Source organism: Genypterus blacodes, unplaced genomic scaffold (genome assembly GCF_046128005.1).
Source record: "Genypterus blacodes isolate CSIRO-AG114 ecotype Tasmania unplaced genomic scaffold, CSIRO-AGI_Gbla_v1 ptg000067l_1, whole genome shotgun sequence".
NCBI classification, from domain to species: Eukaryota; Metazoa; Chordata; class Actinopteri; order Ophidiiformes; family Ophidiidae; genus Genypterus; species Genypterus blacodes.
This window is the reverse complement of record NW_027466879.1, coordinates 14,464,743-14,484,295: the sequence shown is the minus strand read 5'-3', so window position 1 is coordinate 14,484,295 and position 19,553 is coordinate 14,464,743. Positions and strand designations below refer to the sequence as shown.

General features: G+C 43.4%; 1 protein-coding gene across 3 annotated transcripts in view; it reads left to right on the top strand.

The window, feature by feature from the left end:
* Positions 1 to 19,170, top strand: part of igdcc4 (immunoglobulin superfamily, DCC subclass, member 4) — a 37,440-nt gene extending 18,270 nt beyond the window's left edge. Inside the window, exons 3-20 of one of the 3 annotated variants that reach the window (XM_076155739.1) lie at positions 757 to 898; positions 2,886 to 3,019; positions 7,346 to 7,480; positions 8,080 to 8,232; positions 8,339 to 8,749; positions 8,867 to 9,031; positions 9,362 to 9,499; positions 10,093 to 10,275; positions 11,226 to 11,438; positions 12,291 to 12,392; positions 12,709 to 12,898; positions 13,618 to 13,745; positions 14,386 to 14,556; positions 14,644 to 14,778; positions 16,586 to 16,688; positions 16,852 to 17,083; positions 17,204 to 17,332; positions 17,582 to 19,170. In XM_076155739.1, the coding sequence (XP_076011854.1) occupies positions 757 to 898; positions 2,886 to 3,019; positions 7,346 to 7,480; positions 8,080 to 8,232; positions 8,339 to 8,749; positions 8,867 to 9,031; positions 9,362 to 9,499; positions 10,093 to 10,275; positions 11,226 to 11,438; positions 12,291 to 12,392; positions 12,709 to 12,898; positions 13,618 to 13,745; positions 14,386 to 14,556; positions 14,644 to 14,778; positions 16,586 to 16,688; positions 16,852 to 17,083; positions 17,204 to 17,332; positions 17,582 to 18,094 (3,377 nt within the window). In that variant the 3' untranslated portion in view covers positions 18,095 to 19,170. Of the gene's footprint in view, positions 1 to 756; positions 899 to 2,882; positions 3,020 to 7,345; positions 7,481 to 8,079; positions 8,233 to 8,338; positions 8,750 to 8,866; positions 9,032 to 9,361; positions 9,500 to 10,092; positions 10,276 to 11,225; positions 11,439 to 12,290; positions 12,393 to 12,708; positions 12,899 to 13,617; positions 13,746 to 14,385; positions 14,557 to 14,643; positions 14,779 to 16,585; positions 16,689 to 16,851; positions 17,084 to 17,203; positions 17,333 to 17,581 lie in introns of all 3 variants that reach the window. The other 2 variants (XM_076155740.1, XM_076155738.1) reach the window with 2 other exon arrangements.
* Positions 19,171 to 19,553: the final 383 nt, after the last annotated feature.

Sequence of the window (19,553 nt, the reverse complement as noted above, 5' to 3'; positions counted from 1 at the left end):
TAAAAGGAGGAATTATCAATTAATCTTTTCATGCTAAAATGCGTCTGAAATCAGAGGCTTTAACAGCTTTCAGTGTACTTTCCTCCACATGAAAGCGAAAGGATTATGAGGCTAATGTTTATGTGCTATTACCCTTTGTGTAATTTAGCAGCAGGACTAAATCTCAAAGGGATTTCGACATCGCTGTTTTGCTGTTACCTTCACTCGTTCTTATTTTGCTGCTATTTTAACCTCGGCCTTTGCATTCTCCTTTGATCCAATCCCCTCCTCCTCGCTTCTCTCAGTCAGGGCTGCAGACGGGGCAGCTTGTTTTGTTCTCTTGTCCAAAAGCCTTTTTGGGATCAGAGGTCACAGGCACTCACACGGTGCTCTGTGCTGCCTCCTTGTGCTCATTAGTGTCTGCAGGAAATGATCCTGTATTTGGTAAGAATCCAGGCAGTGGAAATTAGGAGACCAGCAAAGGTTGTAATAATGCAAGCAAGCCTGACAAATCCAGAAATGAGATCTGAGCCTGAGCAAGGATAGAGTTTTATAAAATAGTGCCACGTCATTTCTTATCTGGTTATTCGGGGTCAAATCCAAAGTCGGAGGTACAGTTATCAGGCGTTTACATTCCTGTTGCAGCTCATTTAGTTTAATGTGCTCAGCAAAGATTTGGATGGATGATTATGGATTCGGAAACTTCACCTTGTCCTTGTATTCCTGCTTTGTGACATACGCCCCTCTGATCTGTATCTACCCGTATCCCCCCCCCAGGCCTGTCTCACTTCCACCAGGAGCCGGTTCCTCAGACAGTAACCACCGGGGGAACTGCTCGCTTTGAGTGCCAGATCGAGGGAGTGCCCACGCCTGTGATCACCTGGGAAAAGGACCGAGTGCCAGTCCCCACAGACAAAAGGTGACCCTGGTTTATATGCTGTCATGGTCTATTCGGCCAAGCTTTGCTTTCTAATGCTACCATTTCTTTCATATCAGTCCTTAGAAGATTCTTCAGTATGTATGACTTTGCAGGCTTCTATAGAGACTGTAGCATCAGCCAAGGACTAGAGTTAGACAAGCATCGTAGATAATGAGAGCTACAGCGGGAATATTAATCACTGGCAATTCTTGATGTTGTGTAATAGATAGAGAACTCTGCGTCAGTGACAGTTTATATGGAGAGACGCTGTGAGTGAATGGAGTCACTTATTTATTACCTTGAGTTAAAAAGGATCTATTCATGCCTCTGCATGTCGAAAAACTTTTATGCCCTTACAGCAAGAGAAAAAAGTGCTCTGCTGTACATATCTGCAAATACAGCAGCTCGGCTTCTCACACATACACACAATAATCCCTCATATTCTCATTAAGGGGCCATGTATAGATATTGACATTCACCATGGCTTTGCCGACCCTGGCCCGCTGGTAATTGACAGGGGGCCTCATTGCGCCGTGGCCAGTGTTAATGGATGCCGGAGCCCTGTCAGACCCACACGCAACTCAATGCTCAGAGGGTCTTATTTTAAATCCTGACTACAAACGCACCTTTTTTCATTTTACTTCAAATAGAGGCCGAGAACGTGTGGAGGTCAGAGGATGAGGCACAAGAGAGCCGATTCTCTCTTTCTGTTACTATTCTGTCCCTCTCGACTATCCCACCTGCACTCCCACTAACCATCCCTCCGGCCTGTTGGCTGTGTTGCTCTCTTTTGCTGTATTATTGTACTTTTTCCCACTTGTGCCTCCTATTGCACACCTGGCCGTTCAAATATCCCTCTTTGAATTACCTCTCCCAAGGCTTCTCCCTTTTCATTAAGGTTTTGGGGAGTTTTTGCTGGCTGGGTCAGGATCCATCTGCCTGTAAAACCCTTTGAGACATTGCATGTGATACTGGGCCATACCAACAAATTTGACTTGACTGGACCGGACAAACTGTCAGACGGTTAATGGCTGTGTGCTAAGATGAACCTACGGATGTTCCGGTACATCACACGCTCTCCTCCCTCTGTCTGCTCTCATTCTAATGCACCCTTTCCTCTCCTTTCTGTTGCCCACCCAGCCTGCCTCTCTTGCTTCATGTCTTTTATAACCTCTTCTGCGGCTCGATTTTAGTATCTTTTATATCACAGCTTTTTCTTCTGCTTCTATGGATCCCTTTCTATCTTTGCTCCTTTGTGGTTCCTATCTGCTGCCATCTCCATTCTCCTCTTCTGTCTCCTTTTTCTCTCTTTTTCTCACCTCCTCTTCACCCTTTCTTTTCCCTCACCCCACTAATTATATTTTTGTGAGATTAATAGGCTATGATGTTGCCAGAAAGAGGTTGTGGGATGGCATTTGAATGCCAGGGCCCTGGGGGGAGGGGAGGGGGGGCGTGCAGACCAGGAGTAATAAGAGTGTGCAGAATGACCTCCAGAATGACAGAAAGAAGTGAAGAGGTGTGGGCTAAAAACAGGGAATGTAACATTTCCCCGTGTGATTTAACATTACAATTGTGTGTGTTTTTATTCGACCATAAAGCACTTTGTAATGTTGGTTTTCACCGCTGTTATATAAATCAATTTTGCTGCCTTTGGGGACTCTGTGATTGTGTAAAGCCTTGGAAGTCCCATTTGTCAAGAAATCAACTTTCCCCTTTGTGTTCCTGTGAGTCTGTTTTATTTTGCCAGTTTGTAGTTCCCTGGCTCGTCAATTTAATTCCTTGCAGTGTCGGTTGTAGACAGTAATCTCCCCCCGGAATGAAAAACAGAACAGTGTGTGTGAGGACTCCAGCCGCACTCCTGCAGAGCTGATCGGCGAGATGTTTCATGCCAGACAGCACTAAGCCATTCAATAATTTTTTACCCTCCTCTTTCTTTCTTTGTCCTCTCTGTCCATGTCCCTCTCTGTCTCTCCCCCACGTGCAGCAGGTTCATTTCGCTTCCAAATGGGGTGCTCCAGATTCTGGAGGTTACCAAGGAGGATGAGGGTGACTATCGCTGTGTCGTGTCCAACTCTGCCAGAAAAGATATCAGTAATGAAGCCAGCCTCAGTGTCACCTCGGGTAAGGTCTGTTAAGCACTTTGTAGAGTTTGAATTGGCAGCCGAGCTGTGCAGGGAGATGTCAGAGATTGGAAAAGCTCTATTTTATGGCAACATTTTCTGTAACAAAACCACTTTGCTTTACAGATTTAGACTAAATCCGATTTAGACAATGACTACACGTGAATTTTACCGTATTTTGTTCAGTAGACTAGATTATCAGAGTAGAATGAAATGGTTTTAGCTCCTCTCTTCTTTGCATTATTCAATGTGTGAATCTTGTAGTTGCAGTGCTGCTTCTGATGTGCCACATTCTTAGCATGTGTCTGTTAATTTCTTCACACTTTGGTTGAAACATTAATTTTCTCATTTTATATGCAAGTCACTTCCACACCTTTGTTGCTCTCACATTCTGTTCAAAACATTTCTGCAAAGTCATGACGACTGAAGTCCACTGCTCTTCATGCTTACATGACCAAAATAGATTTCAAATTGTTTTGAGGCCAGACTGTGAACCAATTTATTTTATTTCCTTGACAAAGACTATTCTTACTTTTATTTTCAGTGGCAGAAAACAAGTGAGGAAAAAAAGAGAGCAGAAACTCCAGACTCTCATTTCAGTTTGATCATTTATTTTGTTTGATCAATTTTATTATAATCTCCTTTTTATATTTTTATAGTTATTACATCACTTTATCCTTGTACATTTAGTGTTTTTTTTAATTGATAACTACTTCATCTGCAAGGGTGTAATGGTCATTGTGCAATTGGTATGTCCTTCAGGTTCTATTTACTGAAACGTACATACAGACAGACAGATGAGATTAGATTAGATTCAACGTTATTGTCATTGTGCAGAGTACAGGTACAAGCCAATGAAACCAGAAGTGCAAAAATGTACTACATCATGAGATTTACAAGTAAAAATATATGTAAAATAGTGCAAAGGGGATGTATGTTTGTGCATAACAGTAAACAGTGTAGATAGATGCCTATTCTGCAGAGGAATATAAAAGGTGACCTTTGTTTCTTTTAGCTGCATGGCACTCTGCGTTTCTCACCCAAACCAAGTCTTATTTTCCCCAACTCGGGTGAAGAGTTGTAAATTATTCAATGATCCAATTCACTGTTTCAATATGAGCATGGCAACTCCACATTGATGATTCCAATACACTCTCCTCTGGCAATAATCTCTTTCCTGGTCCTGGTCTCTGCGTGCGTTCATGGTTTGCTTCCGACCCTGTTATACCTCTCAGCATTTTTTCCATTCATCGATTGTACTTGCACCTTTTGTGTCTCGAGAGGAGAGATCGGGGAAAGTAGTAAGATGACTTAACAGGGAAAATGTCTGAAAAGCCAAAAGTCAAGTGTCTCTTGAGCTTGTTATTCCAATCATTCTTTTTATTGGGTGGAAACGTGTTTTTAATTGTGTCTGAAATAGTATTGAATTGTATTTTACAGTGCTGAAAATTTAGAGCTACTTCAATGGAGCGCTAGCACTGTTTATGCACTGTAGCACCACTGTAAATATATGGTAAACAGTGAGCTTTCCTACAGTCCCCCTGTTGCCCAAGAGAACGCCTGGGTTTCTCCTCTCTGGCCTCTGTTTGGTCCCCAGGCTGTTTGTTCTCAATAAAGGCTGTGAAGGAAACCTTTCCCCCTCTGAAGTCAAAGTAGCACGCTCGAATTCCAATGTACATTTGCCTCCACTACACCAGGCAGTAACAAATAATAGCATGAACCTATTACGTATCCATAGTGATAAGAACATGAGTGGAATGAGTAATAAAAATGGAAAAATGCAAGTAGGGATAGCAGCATGTGATGGACATCAAGTTACAATAAAATATTAAGATACTGAATCAAAACCCAGTTGTACAGTTATCATAGTTCCTCGTGGAGCAGTTGGCACACATACGGAAATACTGAAGTAATCTGTAGCGTTCAGTGGACAGGGAGGGTCTGGGGCAGGTTCATGCAATCATCAGCTGCTGTGAGATGTGTGTATTTTTCATTTAGCTAAATTGATAGGAAGTCATTTTACTGATAACAGTGGCAAGCACGGGCTGTTACTGATGTTTGACAGACATCCTCACAGTGACTCATCCGTCCTCCATGTCATGCATTTACATTCTAATGTGTGTGTGTGTGTGTGTGTGTGTTTGTGTGTGTGTGTGTGTGTGTGTGTGTGTGTGTGTGTGTGTGTGTGTGTGTGTGTGTGTATGCAGCAGACCTCTCACTGCGGTCAATTCACAGCAGAAAGATGATTATAGATGAGCCTGACTAGGATCAGCCCGTGTGTCCCGGCAACAAATGCACACTCTAATTACACTGAAGTGTATTGAGATTAAATGCATCGCTGGCATTATTGTCTTGTCAGTTTCATGGCCTCAATTTTTCACCCGCTGATCTTTGTCTGCGCTGTTGCAGTTGTATTTTTCCTCCACAGCCGAATCATTTATCACCTCAATGTTTACACCAGGACGGAGAGAAGAGATTAACAACTTCCCCAGGTTCATTATAATATATTATTAAACTACGGATTACAGTCTTATCATCAAGGTGTCCGCTTTCATGTTCACCCCTCTGCAGTCATTTGTGTACAAAACGCACAAGACAGAGAAAGTCAAGGCATATGTTTGTTAATTCAGTGTAGAAATGAGTGCCATCGAGAATTTTCTCCTCACCTAAAGTAAGAGAGAGTTGTGTTTCAAGGCCGTCGATCGCGCTGCTGTCATGGAACCTTAAGAAGAAACCACTTCAAATTACTTCACGATCCGTTCAATGAAACAAATGTCAGTTCGCATGGCATCAGTTCACTTGGCTGTACTTCAGAGTTTTTACGAATAGAATGCCTCACCACCCACCCCAGCCCAGCTGTAACAGACTTATGCTGAGTTCATTTATTCAACTGGAGAGAAAAACATTGAGAAAATACAGTATGTGCCTGCTGCTTCTCCTAGTGGCCTCGCCCCCTCTTCCTTTACATCTGTCATAACCATTCAAGACCAAGATGAGATGAGGGCTCAGCCAACAATGCGACTGTATGCAAAGGAAGACTGACCCACTTAAAGCCCTGAGAGTAAATGAGGATTGCTGTATGTAATCTCAATGATTAATTCATGTGTTTACAAAGTCCCAGGCCCGTTCTAGAGAGCTTTGGCGTCATGTGCTGCAGAGACAACCTGAGCTGAGCCGAACAGCAGTGGAGTAACAGGCCCTCTCTCACTTCTGGCACTTTGGGCTCTGACTTTGAATTCACCCCAAACAAGAATGAATAACATTGGCTGCAATGAGCAGGGGAGGTAGCAATTAATGGGAAATTAAAAATAGAGAAAGTTAAGGTAGGTTAATTGTGTCAAGGCTGTGTTCTATTATTATTATATTCATAAATATAATCACAATTAAGTTTCCCAGTAGGACTTTCATGGCCGCTCCGTGGTGTTTTTTCAAGTAGGAGATTAGTCTGGAGCACCACATAAATGTAGCCACCTTAACACTTCAGCTCATGTGCAAAATCAGGGCCAGAAGTTTGCCGACTTGAATTAGCTCAGCTGCAGGTGTTTTGGAAATGGAACGCAGATGGAACGCAGCCAGCGAGCTAAGCGAGGTTCCCTGTGACTCAAATACAGTAGTGGACGCCGTGGAAACAGTCCAGTATTCTGCCCATGTGGATGCTTTTATCCCTGTCAACCTATCAGAAGCAGCTGAAGAATATTAAAAGGTTTCATTTTGCTTTTGACAAGGTGATTTACAAGGGCTGTGTCCAAGAAGAATTTACAAACTACCGCGTAAACATTGACCCAGATATGTGTTGGAGCAATTACATAACTAAGAGAACAGTTTAGATGATGAAGCTGCATCTGTGTTGCAGTTACACAGTTAAAGAACAAATTCTTCCAGAGAAGCTGACATGGTTTGCATATTTGCAAAACAAAGACCAGTGACAGCCTAACGATGGGAGCGTTCATGCAGTCAGGTGAAGGATATCAAACATCTGTTTTCCAGCCTAAGCAAATGCTCACTGAGCCAGAGTGATGAGCAGAGCAAAAGGCTGTCCATTCTTCTTTATTCATCTCACCTTTGTAAAGCTCCCATTGTAGTGCACACTGCATCCTTCATTCTGTAGTTACACCCATGGGAGCATGGATGTCTTTCCTTGGTTTCACTGCTGGCTCTATCAGGGGTTAAATGAGGATATGGTGGAACCACTTAATGTTGTTGGCGAGAGAAGGAGGGCAATGCTCTTTCCTTGTTAGATTCAAACTGGCACTATTCCAATTGCTGGTTCGAGTTTCCTGCATATTTCGAGGACCATAACACTGAAGTATGCCATTTGTGTTTTTAGGCTCTACACAAGCCCTAAACAAAGTTCTGATTGTGGCACCACCTCAGAATGCCTCAGTGGTGCTCGGCCATCCTGCTGTGATGGAGTGTGTGGCACAGGGCCAGCCTAAGCCACTGGTGTCCTGGAGCCGGAAAGGTAACGCTCTTACTCTCTCTTTTCCTTCTCTCACTCTCACACTGTTTTCCCTTTTCGATGCATCTGTCACTGTCTCATATCTCACAAAAACCATCAACATGACAGGATCAGATTTGCATAACGTGTTTATTTTTCTTGTAAAAGCTCTCCTCCCTGCTCATCCATGAGATGAGCTGAGCTACCTGCAACAACAAGGAGAGATGCAGTGATATATAGTAGTACATTTATTTAAGCCTCTGGGGCTTTGAGACAGCCACACACAAACACACACACACACACATTCTTTCTTTTTTTTAAACACTACAATACACATTGTCCATATGATGAATAATTAATTATTTCAAGTACAGCCTATGACTGCAATGTATAAACTATAATCCAAGAGCAGAATGAAAAGTCACAGAGCCACCCGCTGGTCAGAATGTGGGATTACAGGCCAAATCACCTGCCGCTGACAGCTTTACTTTTCTCCTTTGTGCTGTTTCTCAGGCAACTCGAGGCCTGAGAAATTAAATCCAATTTTCTCAGGTCCATTTTTCATTGTCATGTCTAATCTCTTTGACAGCCCTCTGTTCTTTGGTTCTTTCTTCTTAAATCAGATGGAAAACCCATTTCTACTGATGTGGTTGTTCGGGCAACAAACCTGGTGATCCCGGACACTCGGCGTCACCATGCTGGCATCTATGTCTGCCGGGCCAACAAACCCATGACCAGAGAGTTTGTCACTGCTGCCGCTGAGCTGCATGTTCCTAGTAAGAGTCACGTAGTGTATCGGAGCAGAGGTGTATTTATACCTTTAATTTAGTAGTAGACATGTATGAATGCCACCTGTTATAGTTTTCTGCTTACTGCCAACAGCCCCTCCAGTGATTCTGCAGCCCCCAGAGACAGCGTCCCTCTCCCGGGGAAACACAGCCAGATTTGTGTGCAACAGCTCCGGGGAGCCTCCTCCGGTTTTGCATTGGCTGAAGGACGGCCAGCCCATCAAGTCATTCAGACGGGTGAAGACCCAAAGCCCCGGAGTTCTGCTTATCAACCAACTGGCTCTGGAGGACGCAGGCTACTACCAGTGCATAGCAGACAATGGTCTGGGCACAGCCTGCGCCACTGCTAAGTTGACAGTCATCGTGAGAGAGGGCCTGCCCAGCCCTCCTCATCACCTGTTTGCCACTCCCTTCTCCAGCACAACCGCCCTGCTCACATGGGAGAAACCTGAGTACAACGCTGACCAAATCATTGGCTACTCTGTGCACTGTCAGCGTGCTGCAGGTGCGTCTCCATGACATGTGTCTTTGCATCTGCCACGTACTACACAGTATGCTTCGCCTCACTTACAGTATACAAGATTTGTGAGGGAACCATATGCTTGTTTTTGATCCATCCCAGGCTCAGATAATGTGGAGTATCAGTTTGCGATGAACAACGACACCACCGAGTATCATGTGAGAGAACTCCTCCCACATACAGCCTACACATTCTTTGTGGTGGCTTATTCTCCAATGGGTGCCAGTCGCCCATCGCTGCCCATCACTGTGGAGATGTTGGAAGATGGTGAGGAAACCCTAATTAAATTTATATATATTTTTCTGTGTGTTATATTTATGCATATCAATATCTTAATACGTTGATATAATGCAGAGTAGTTGCATATTGTAGAATTAGCACTAGTAGTCGTACAAGTAGAAGAATATTATAGAACTAGTAAACTAGTTTAGCTTTTCTGTCTCCCCAATCTGTGTCATTACAGAGATTTAGCACCCATATTTATAATTTCTGATGTTAGATTATTAGAAAGGAAACCGTTTCTTGCCAGTGACTGTGTAGATCTGTAGGATGTACCTGGAATATGCATCACTATGTCCTCTTCTGCTCCCTGCGCAGTGCCGAGTGCGCCTCCTCAACTGTCTATAGCCAGCACCTCCCCCACAGACATCAGGCTGATGTGGCATCCATTGTCCTCTCAGCACAGTCGAGGAGCTGTAACCCGCTACCGCATTGAGTACAGCACTCTGGATCAGGGTCAGTAACTCCTGCTTGACAAATCTGACAATTTGGCCTTAACTGTCAGGGAAGCCTATCGCCTCTAAACCATATTTAAGTGCTTTGCTGAGAGTAATGGCCCTCTATATTTTGGCTTCTTGAGAGAAGTTAAGAAACAAACTATTACACAAACAAAATCATTGTTTGTTTTGTTTCCAAAAACAAATGTCTTAAGAGTGGAACAGACTCACAGATTTGTCGTATTGGGGTCATGACAATGCACAAATAACCTAGAAATCACAACAGACTCAGAATCATACTAGTCTCACTGTGTATAGTATGACATGACTTTTCAGGTCGATCGCTCCCGTCCAGAATGGAGGTGTGTTCAGAACATGTTCAGAACAGTATACTTGGATAATTCCATAAAATGGTGCCTGTTATTGAAAGAATGCAGTAAACAACATGTCCTATTTTACTTTCATATGGCAGAGCTTATATGTGGATCCATTAAAGTGCATTTAAAAGAACATGCTGTATAGCCACTCTATGAGTCATTTGGTTCATCACATTAATGAAATATTCTTTTAGCGGATATATATAGATCTGTGTGTTTATATGTGTGTCCACAGTGGACACTGTGTTCTCTGTGGAGGTGGGGGGTAATGAGACTCAGTTTACCCTGAAAGAGCTGCAGCCCAACCAGGCCTACCGGCTAAGGATAGCAGCTGGCACAGGCATTGGCTTTGGTGTTCCATCCGAGTGGGCACAGCACTTCACACTAGCCCACTATAACCACAGCGACCACAGCATGGGTAAGAAACACACTGGACCTGGCTCTTCTCCTCCATTAAGCTGCCTGGGCATTGTTTTCAGCACTTCACACAGTGTAGTCTTCTTTTGTTTGATTGTGAAATGTTATTTTCTATGTAAAATGTCTTCCTTTTTGTAAAATGTCTCATTTTGGATTGAATTGAATGAGTATGTAGTAGAGTAAATAGTACAGATTTTAGCGCTTCTTTCAGAGAAATCCCCAATTGCAGTATAAGTCCATTCCAGTTGGTAATCAACGTGGAAAAAAGCATGAAATCAGAAGGCAGGATAGAAAACAAGAACGTGTTAGTTGTCCATTACTGTAATCACAGGGTGAGCAGCAAAGAGAATAAAGTGCACATCAAAGTGAGCATTCCATTGGGGCATGGATACAAAGCACAAATAGCCAGTTTTGAATTTGAGAGAGAGTATTAGAAATGGGGCTCCAATAAAAACCTGTAGATGAGAGTTATGATTGCATTACACACCAAAACATCCATGTTAATCGCTGGTATCATGAAGCCTTTTTACCTTGTAAGCTACAAATTATTTGCACTCAATCTTGTGTAAGGCTAGCTGTGTTTGTCCCTGTGTTTGAGAGAACTTTGAGTGTATTGTATTGTGTATGTATGTGTGGGAGGCAGTGGCTCAGTGGGTAGTGCTTCCGCTTGGGAACCGGAGGGTTGCCGGTTCGAGCCCCTGCCGAGGTGCCCCTGAGCAAGGCACCAAACCCTCAATTGCTCCCCCCTCTGCGAAGGGTGGTAATGTAATGTAATGTAAGTCGCTTTGGATAAAAGCGTCTGCCAAATGATCGTAATGTAATGTAATGTACTTAAACTCAATATAGTCTAGAGTAAGTCATTAAAGTGTAGCCAGGCTTAGATGTTGCCTTATATTCAGTCATGTTACAGCATTTGTGACTGATATTTTGTCCTCTCTCTCCCCCTCTCAGTGATCTTTGCCCCCTCTGAGCTCAAAGTCCGAGCCAGACTGAACACACTCAATGTGACATGGCAGCCCTCACCGAATCACACGCTCGTCTCTGGTTACAAGCTGTCCTGTCGAGAGGTGGAGGCTGAGGTAGCAGCCAATGGGGAGAGACATACGCAGACACACACCATCAGGCTCCGTAAGAGGGCCAGAAACCATCTCCTCACTGGATTGGGTAGGTTATTGACAGCGGACTGCTGTGAATGAACTCTCCGCTCTATTTTCCCAAGTTTATCACCATGTGCCCTACAGTTATTTTCTAGTTGTCATGACTTTTAGTAAAAATTTGGTTATACTCTCCATTGTTTTGTGAGTCAGCTGAAGGCTAAATAACGTGGGCGAAGTGATATCCCTAGTAGTTTCTTAGTGAGGTGGTGTTTAAAGCTGTAGCTATGCGGAAATAATAGAGCCACAGTGCAACCTGAGTGAAGCTCGATAACTTCACCTTGAAACAGCCTAGTGACACATTAAATATATGAATAATTTTAAGACATTTTGACAATTTAATTTATCTGAGGCAATTTAAGCTTGGATTAAATTTGAAGAAACTATTAATTGAAATCCACATCACTGTCAGATTCCTCAGATTTTTTTTCCCTACATCATCATTTGCTTCTTTCCTTCTCACTGACTCAGTAAAATAAAGCAAATTAATCAAAGTGATGGCCTGCTTTCATATGTTCAATAACCTTATTTAATCTTGCGATTCCCTGTGTCATCACTGGTCTTGGCACATATTTAATTCAAAAGCAGCCTGCACAAGCACATGCTGACAGTTGGCTAATAATGAATAGAAATTTCCTGACACTAATCATTAAAAAGATAAAATACTACAAAGTAAATTGAAAGATATGTTGATTGAATGTTTCATTCATTTCATTAAAAGCGCATCTGAATTCAGCCAAGCACATTGATTGCTGTCATTTCTGGCTTTCTGGAAACTACTGTAGTTTCTGCTGCATACATGCAACTGAGATATTTGTTAAAATACTCCTGACTTTCCCCTTTCTGTCCCCATGTGTGTCAGTCCCTGACCGGCACTATGAAGTGAGGGTCTGGGCATTTAACAAGCAGACTGATGGAGCAGCTGCCGTATGGAAGGGAAGGACAGACAAGGCACATAACAGAAGTAAGATGGTTCTTTGTATGTGTGCATGAATGTATTGCTGTGTCCAAAACACCTAAATGATCTCCCATGTGGTTCTAAATGTGTCTCAAATGTGTTTATTATTCTTAACAGCACACTAAAGGGAAAAAGGCAGTCACACTCAGCATTAACTTGAGACTAATTGAGACTCTGCATCAACTTTATATATTGTAACTTCCTCAGAGTCTCTCCTCTCCTTAAATTCCCCCCTTGTCCCGCATTGATTTGACGGCTAATAACAGTTGGATTTACTGTGATTTAAAACAAAAGCAAATAAATGTGAATGCATCTTTTGCAGCATCATTGTTGCCCATGGGGAGCCCCCCTCCACTGCCCCCCAGCAGTATTCAAGCCACAGCCAACAGCTCCACTTCCATATGGCTCCACTGGGAGAAACCACGTTTCAGCAACGTACGCATCATTAACTACACTGTACGCTGCAGCCCAGCGGGCACCACTAATGCTTCTCTGGTCTCATACCACACCAGGTCAGCACTGCCAAAATGAATCATTCATGTATATACTGTAATAATAATACAAGCCCTGACAATGGCATTTCCCTGCTTAAAGAGTCTGACGGAACATCTTCATCAAGTCAGACATCTATGTATTCAAACAGCTTTTGAAAGTGTCAGGATTGAGGAAACGATTTGAGGGGCTTTTAAGGGTTATTGGTGCATGGATGACTGGAGCTTCAGTCACAAAGACTGCTCAATCGTGTGTGTTTTCTTCGTGTGTAACAGTGAGTCAAGTGACAGTGAAGGGATCTGGTTATGATATGGAGGGGAATTGCATGGTTTGGGTTCACTTATTCCCTAAGAGGGGAGAGTCTCTGCAAATCAATGCAGAGTTAGTTTTAGTTAACTCCTTTATCAGATGAAACATGTTTATCCTGGTGGTTTGGGAGCCACAACCACATCAATAGGTCAATCATTTACTATGGACTTTGCAATATTGGACCAGTTATAAGAATTTCTAATCATAAAACACTAAATTAAGAGCTAATTTACAACAGATATCTTTGTGAGGCCCCTATATTCTCCCCCCAATAATTCTCAGTATTTCATATTTATGATGAAGTTGAAGTTAAATATAATAGTCACAATGCTGAGGACATTGTTGTTATAGAAAGAATAACTAACTACCCTACATGAAACTTAGTTTTGCTTATTTCTTTTATTTCTATGTGTGTGTGTGTGTGTTGCAGCTCTGCTCAGGAGATTCTGCTCGGGGCCTTGAAACCTTTCACCCGCTATGAGCTGGCAGTGCAGTCAAATGGAGTGGATGTAGTTGGACCCTTCAGTGGCACTGTGGAGGAGTCCACCCTGTCTGACCGTGAGTCTCCACTGTGTTTAAATGAGAAAATTAACTCAAGTGGGCTTTACAAACATATTGCTTTTACTTACCTTTTATGTACATTCTCCTCCCTCACTGCCTACGATGTGTCCCTCGACAAAGCATTAAAGCTGAATTGGCTCAAGGAGAACTACTCTGCACCAAACCAGCTAACAGTAGAGGATTTGGCAGCTCCCACTTCCTCGATACTGCCACACACCGCTCATGCACGTATATGCGTGCGTGTGTGTTCATGCTCACTCATGTTTAGTGAGTGTGATTACAGCTGAACAGTGAACGGGGGGATTAATTGCTGGCATCCGTGTTGGCCAGCAAGTCAGCCAAGTGGTGTAAAGGACAGGCGAGGGAAGAGCGATCGGCTTTTAATGATATATAATCATATAATCAATCAGTCACTCTGTCACAATCTGCACTATTGTGTATCATCACCTGAGCCCCAGCTCATTCCCCCACTGCCCTGTGTGTCCCCCCTCTCCCGTACCCAGGTGGTGGGGACATGGAGCCGCAGATGGCTGGCACAGAACATGTCAAATCCCCCACAAAGATGGTGTACATACCCCAGCTGTGCAGGCTCATTTCTGGGCTATAATTACTGACCCCTACCTTCGCTCTCCTTCAGGGCCCTCGACACCTCCAGAGGAGTTGAAACTGAGCGCTCTGGACTCCTCCTCTGTGCTGGTGAGCTGGCGCCCCCCGCTGGAATCTAATGGTATCATCATCAGCTACAGGATCTTATACAGCTGCAACCTCAGCCAGCCGGAACACTTGTGGAAAAATCTCACTCAGGATGGTGGGCGTCTGCTGGCTTCTACTCTGAACTCGTCGTCACGCAGGCCTGACACTCAAATGACAATATTCTCTTTTTTTCGCTTTCCAGGAAGCATTACCAGCATTGAAATCCAAGGATTATCCAGTGGCACCCAGTACTTTTTTAAGATGGGCGCGTCAACTGAGGTTGGGCAGGGGCCTTACTCACATGTAAAGGATTTGCACATGCCCTCTCAGAAATATGGTTAGTATCAAGTGACAATAGTAACTAAATCAGCAGTGGTATTAGCAACTATATTAGTAACAGTAGTGACATGTGGAAAAGGTTCAATAAACAAAGAATGCCTTCAAATTATTAATAATTATCAAGTGAACCATAGGAATCAATCAATTATGTCACCATGAAGAGAAGAGTTGGGACTCCCCTTTGGAGTCCAGACATTTCAGCATGGTGGGGAAGACAGCATGATGAGGGACGCCCTGATTAAATATCCTGTGACATTTTGAAAAACATTGCGAAAGGGGAGAGGCAGGTTGGGCAATATCCAGTCTGACAGACGGAGAATGTAACATGACACATAAAGATCATTCTAATGATATTTTAAGATCAACATACGCCAACTGCAAGACGGAAAAAGATTTGAATCACTTTACTTGAGGCCACAAGTGTGCTCAGATAAGAAGCGTGATGGTAAAAGGGTACAAGACCTTAAGATACTGTATGAGGAATGGGACACTTTGTGAAATCACAGGCATCCATGTGTTCAGTAAGTGTGACATTCTGAGCCCCTGTGGATGGATCGGCAACAAATGTGTCAAAGTCTGGATCAAAATAGACCTTTACAAGTAACAAAAATGTTACAGAATGTGACAGAATGTACTAACAAGGATATTTTTCGATGTTACACCATGTGTTGCCGTTAACCGTTTCAACACCACAATTAGTATATTTCCTAACAATGACTTCACACGGAAAGCAGCTGAAACAACACATGTTGTTCCTGGCTTTCAACCTTTTTTATGTACTCCATATCTTTCACGCTTTTAGTAACATAATTGCGCTCATAAACACCAACAGACACACACGTAAACACACACACACACTCATGAAAGTAAGTAATTTGTGTCTAGTAGCAGAGAGCCAGCTGTGCAGGAGATTTCACTCATCCTGTGCCGGTGCATTTGAGGATGATATTAAGTATGGATATCAAAGCGGTGGCCTCATCACTGACCCCCTGCGAGATCCTTCTGTATAGAACAGAATCCCAGTGAAAAGCAGTCTCTTTTTCCTCGTCTTGCTTTGTGATTTAGCCTTCAGTGTCATATTGTGGCATTTGAAGCAATATGTCGTCTCCAAGTGCCTCACCGTCTTTACTTTTCAGGGTTATATCATGACTTAATTTCAGGGAAGCATTTGAGCACACTTTTGGTTGTGGTAAAGTTACTGCTTCAATTTCCTGGTGCGATATTCAGCGAGGAATGTTAGTCTAACCCAGGGGGTGAGGTTTGGATACTAAAATACACTCAGAACTTTGGCTCCAAAAAATAAGGAGTAGAGGGTTTATTTTGATCACATGGGCTGTAAGAGTGCAGCGTGAATGTGGCAGAGGAGGCTGTAGTGTGGGTGAGACTTCTTGCCATCTGTTTCCTCTCCTCTCCATGCCTGGAATGCCAAAGACACCCTCATGAATAAATATCAGTGACACTCTGCCCTCCCTCCCTGAAAGCAGCCTTATAACTATACAAGTGATCTGAAAGTGGTTTCAAATGCACTAATCAATGCATTCTGCTCATTCTGATCTTTTTACATCAGTAAAGTGAGTGTTTCAAACGAAACGCATAAAGTGATTTTAAACATTTGTATTATCCATGCTAACCCAGTGAGTGGTTAAAACAAATTTGAATTATTTCAGGAAAAACGATACAATGCAATCTTTCACATTCACGCAGCATCTTTACTTTAGACGCTGAAGTCTGTTCCAAACTGAAAGTTCTTTACCCTGATTTCTACCTTTTCACCTCCTCTTCCATGTCGCCTTATGTTTGAACAGAACTGGACATCCATGCGGTGACCGGCATTATAGTTGGTGTATGTATGGTGCTCTTATGCATCCTCCTCTGCATGTGCTTCAGCTTCCGTAACAGCAAAGCCAGGTATGATAACAACAGAGCTTTGAGTGCCATACTTGGACATTTTGGATTTTGTACATTTACCTATTATATACACACTGATCCCCTTATCTGCATATATCTTTTCATCACACCCAGGCAACCAGTTTGTCTCGCGTCTCCCTCATGCTTTCTCTCCTTCAAACAGGGAAATATCTAGGGAGCTGGACTCCACAGCTGTGGCCGCTCAGTACAGGAGAGGAGGCTGCCCCGCTCCGTCCGCTGTGCCCGAGTGCAGCGATAGCCACGAACTGGAGACACTGATGCCCCCAGGCAGCCAAGAGCCCAGTGAGCCTCTGGCAGAGGCCCCAGAGGAGCAGAGCCTGATGGCAAGTGTTAATTCAGGGGAGGGAGAGGACATCCCTGCAGCTGAACCCAAGGTCAAACCTGCAAGGAGCCATTCATTTGTTGAGCTTTTTACAGTTGGGCCTTTGATATTCTGTTATTTTTAAAAGCATTTTCCTAATTGTTGCCCATCCACTGTGTTGTTCATCATGCAGGCTGCTTGGAACGGTTCTGTGAGTCATAACTGGGCCAACAGAATCACCAGATACAGAGACACCATGTTAGACGACTCTCCAGCACTCATCAATGGTGCTCTCAACATGCTACACAATGGCAACAGCATGGTAAAATAAATAATTTGATACAGTTACTTACCTCACCTGTCTGTTAACTGCTTATAACAAGCTGGTCAACTTACATTTTCAATGCTTGCTAATGGATTTGCAAACTTAACTCATCATGCTCTAAGAATGGAAATACGACCAACACACACATTCTGCACAACACTTATATTGAATGTAGCTTATTATAGTTATTTAGCTTTCCACCTAAACATACTGAGTCTTTTTGACTTTGGTGCCAATCTCTTGCAGGACTTGGAGGATCGTCTGTGCACCTCACTGTGCAGTAATCAGGTTGAGGCTGAGGTCATCGTTCACTCCGAGCTGTCAGATCCGGAGAGGGAGAAAGAGGAGGACAGTGATGGAGAGAAGGACTCCGACACCACCAGGGGACCCTCATTGTCTGAGGACAGATATTCTCCTCTCAGCCATACGAGCCAGCCAGCTGAGGAGGAGTCTTTTGAAAAACTGGCCCAAAGCCCCTTGTTGGTAGCTAATCACAACGGGGCGCTGGAAGGCACAGGATACCAGCTGAATCCGGACATAGGGATACACCAGGACACGGGCTTAACCAATGGCTTCCACTCCCCCGAGACGTTGCGGTCCGTGCTGAAGTCCGAGCACCTTGAGAACGGCAATTCCAGACACTGCCCTGCGGCACCAGGGAAGGCCACGTCTGCTGGGCTGCCCCTGTCCCCTGCCCCCTTTGTCAGCGCGGGGTTTGTCCACTCTACCTCAGCAGCACATAGTTATCTGTGCCCGTAGCCCATAGTAGGGCACCATCCCTTACACACACACACACACACACACACACACACACACACTTACATGTATATATCAGACTGATATCCTTTCTTCTCTGTACCCAGGAAAAAGCCTGATTAGCCCGATTATTTTTTATGTACCTCATTATTGGATTTCCGTTTTTCTCGTCCTTGTTAAGTTTTTATAGATACTTTGAATCCATTGTTTCATATGTGTGTATATACAGTATCCATATATATTTTTAGCGGTAGAGTATATGGGTATGCATTGTCTTGCATTGCAACCACCTTCGGGTTTCTTTCCTGCCCATAGGAGAGAAAAGAAAGATTTGATTCAACCAAGCAAATAGAAGTGGATTGAAGGAGGCTATTCCCACTGTGTCGCACTCGGCTCTATTCTGCTCAGGAACTAGAAGAGCCTGGAACAAGCGAGGGAGCAGGTTATCATCGAGGATGAGATTATCAGAAGTTCGGTCTCCCAGGGCTTTCCCGTCTGGATGCAATTGAGAAATAATCCTTAAAGGTCATCTGCACAGAGAGTTTAGAACACCTGTGTCGCTCTTCTGCCTCCTGCTCTCCTGCTGTCTCAGGGTCAACACATACACTGGTAGACACACACGCACACACATGCACACACACACAGAGATACACACACACACCTACACTCAAAAGCTTGTGCACTAGCTGTGTTTATTCCATGGTATCTCTCACAACCTGACAGGTTTATGTATGCATACACGCTTTCACACTAACTCACGGATAAACAGTTCCTGGCTGGATTGTGGGCGGGGTCTCAGGTGCCTCATTATTGTAGGTGCGTTTATAACCTCTGGATATTTATAAAGATGATTTTATTCAGTACAAATACAAAACACATCAAAATGAAAATTACAAAAAAAAAACACTTAACATGTAGATTTCAGTGCAACACAATAAATGTTCTGTTCCAAAATGGCATTTTATCCAGATGGTAAGATTTTGTGACCCAGGGACTTGGATACAGTCAGTTTGTTTTGTCGTTTTTCCAGATTGTGGATATCTAATTTTTGGAGTCAAAATACACACATGTTCATGTTGGTATTGACTTAATTATGTTGGTGGGACAAATAGAGGAGACATTACAACAACCCATTTGTAGATCTCTCCCCTGGTTTGACTCAGATTTAGGGATGCACCATTTTCCACTCTGCTGCCAAGATAATGTGCCATTAGTTGAATTGGATTGACATTATTAACTGAACCTAACAATAACCTTTTAATGTTCCCCCTTTTAAGAGGTAATGACTTTATTGTTGGAATTGAAGGGTCGCTATCCTGTCTGATTCAAGGCCTTGTGGCAGTTCTGATCGGTCACCAAGAGCCGTGTCAGACATCAGAAGTGGAAGGAGATCATGCATGTGCTCCATCAGTACCATGTCCCCAAACTCAAATCATAACCTAAATCTGCGTTAGTCAAGATC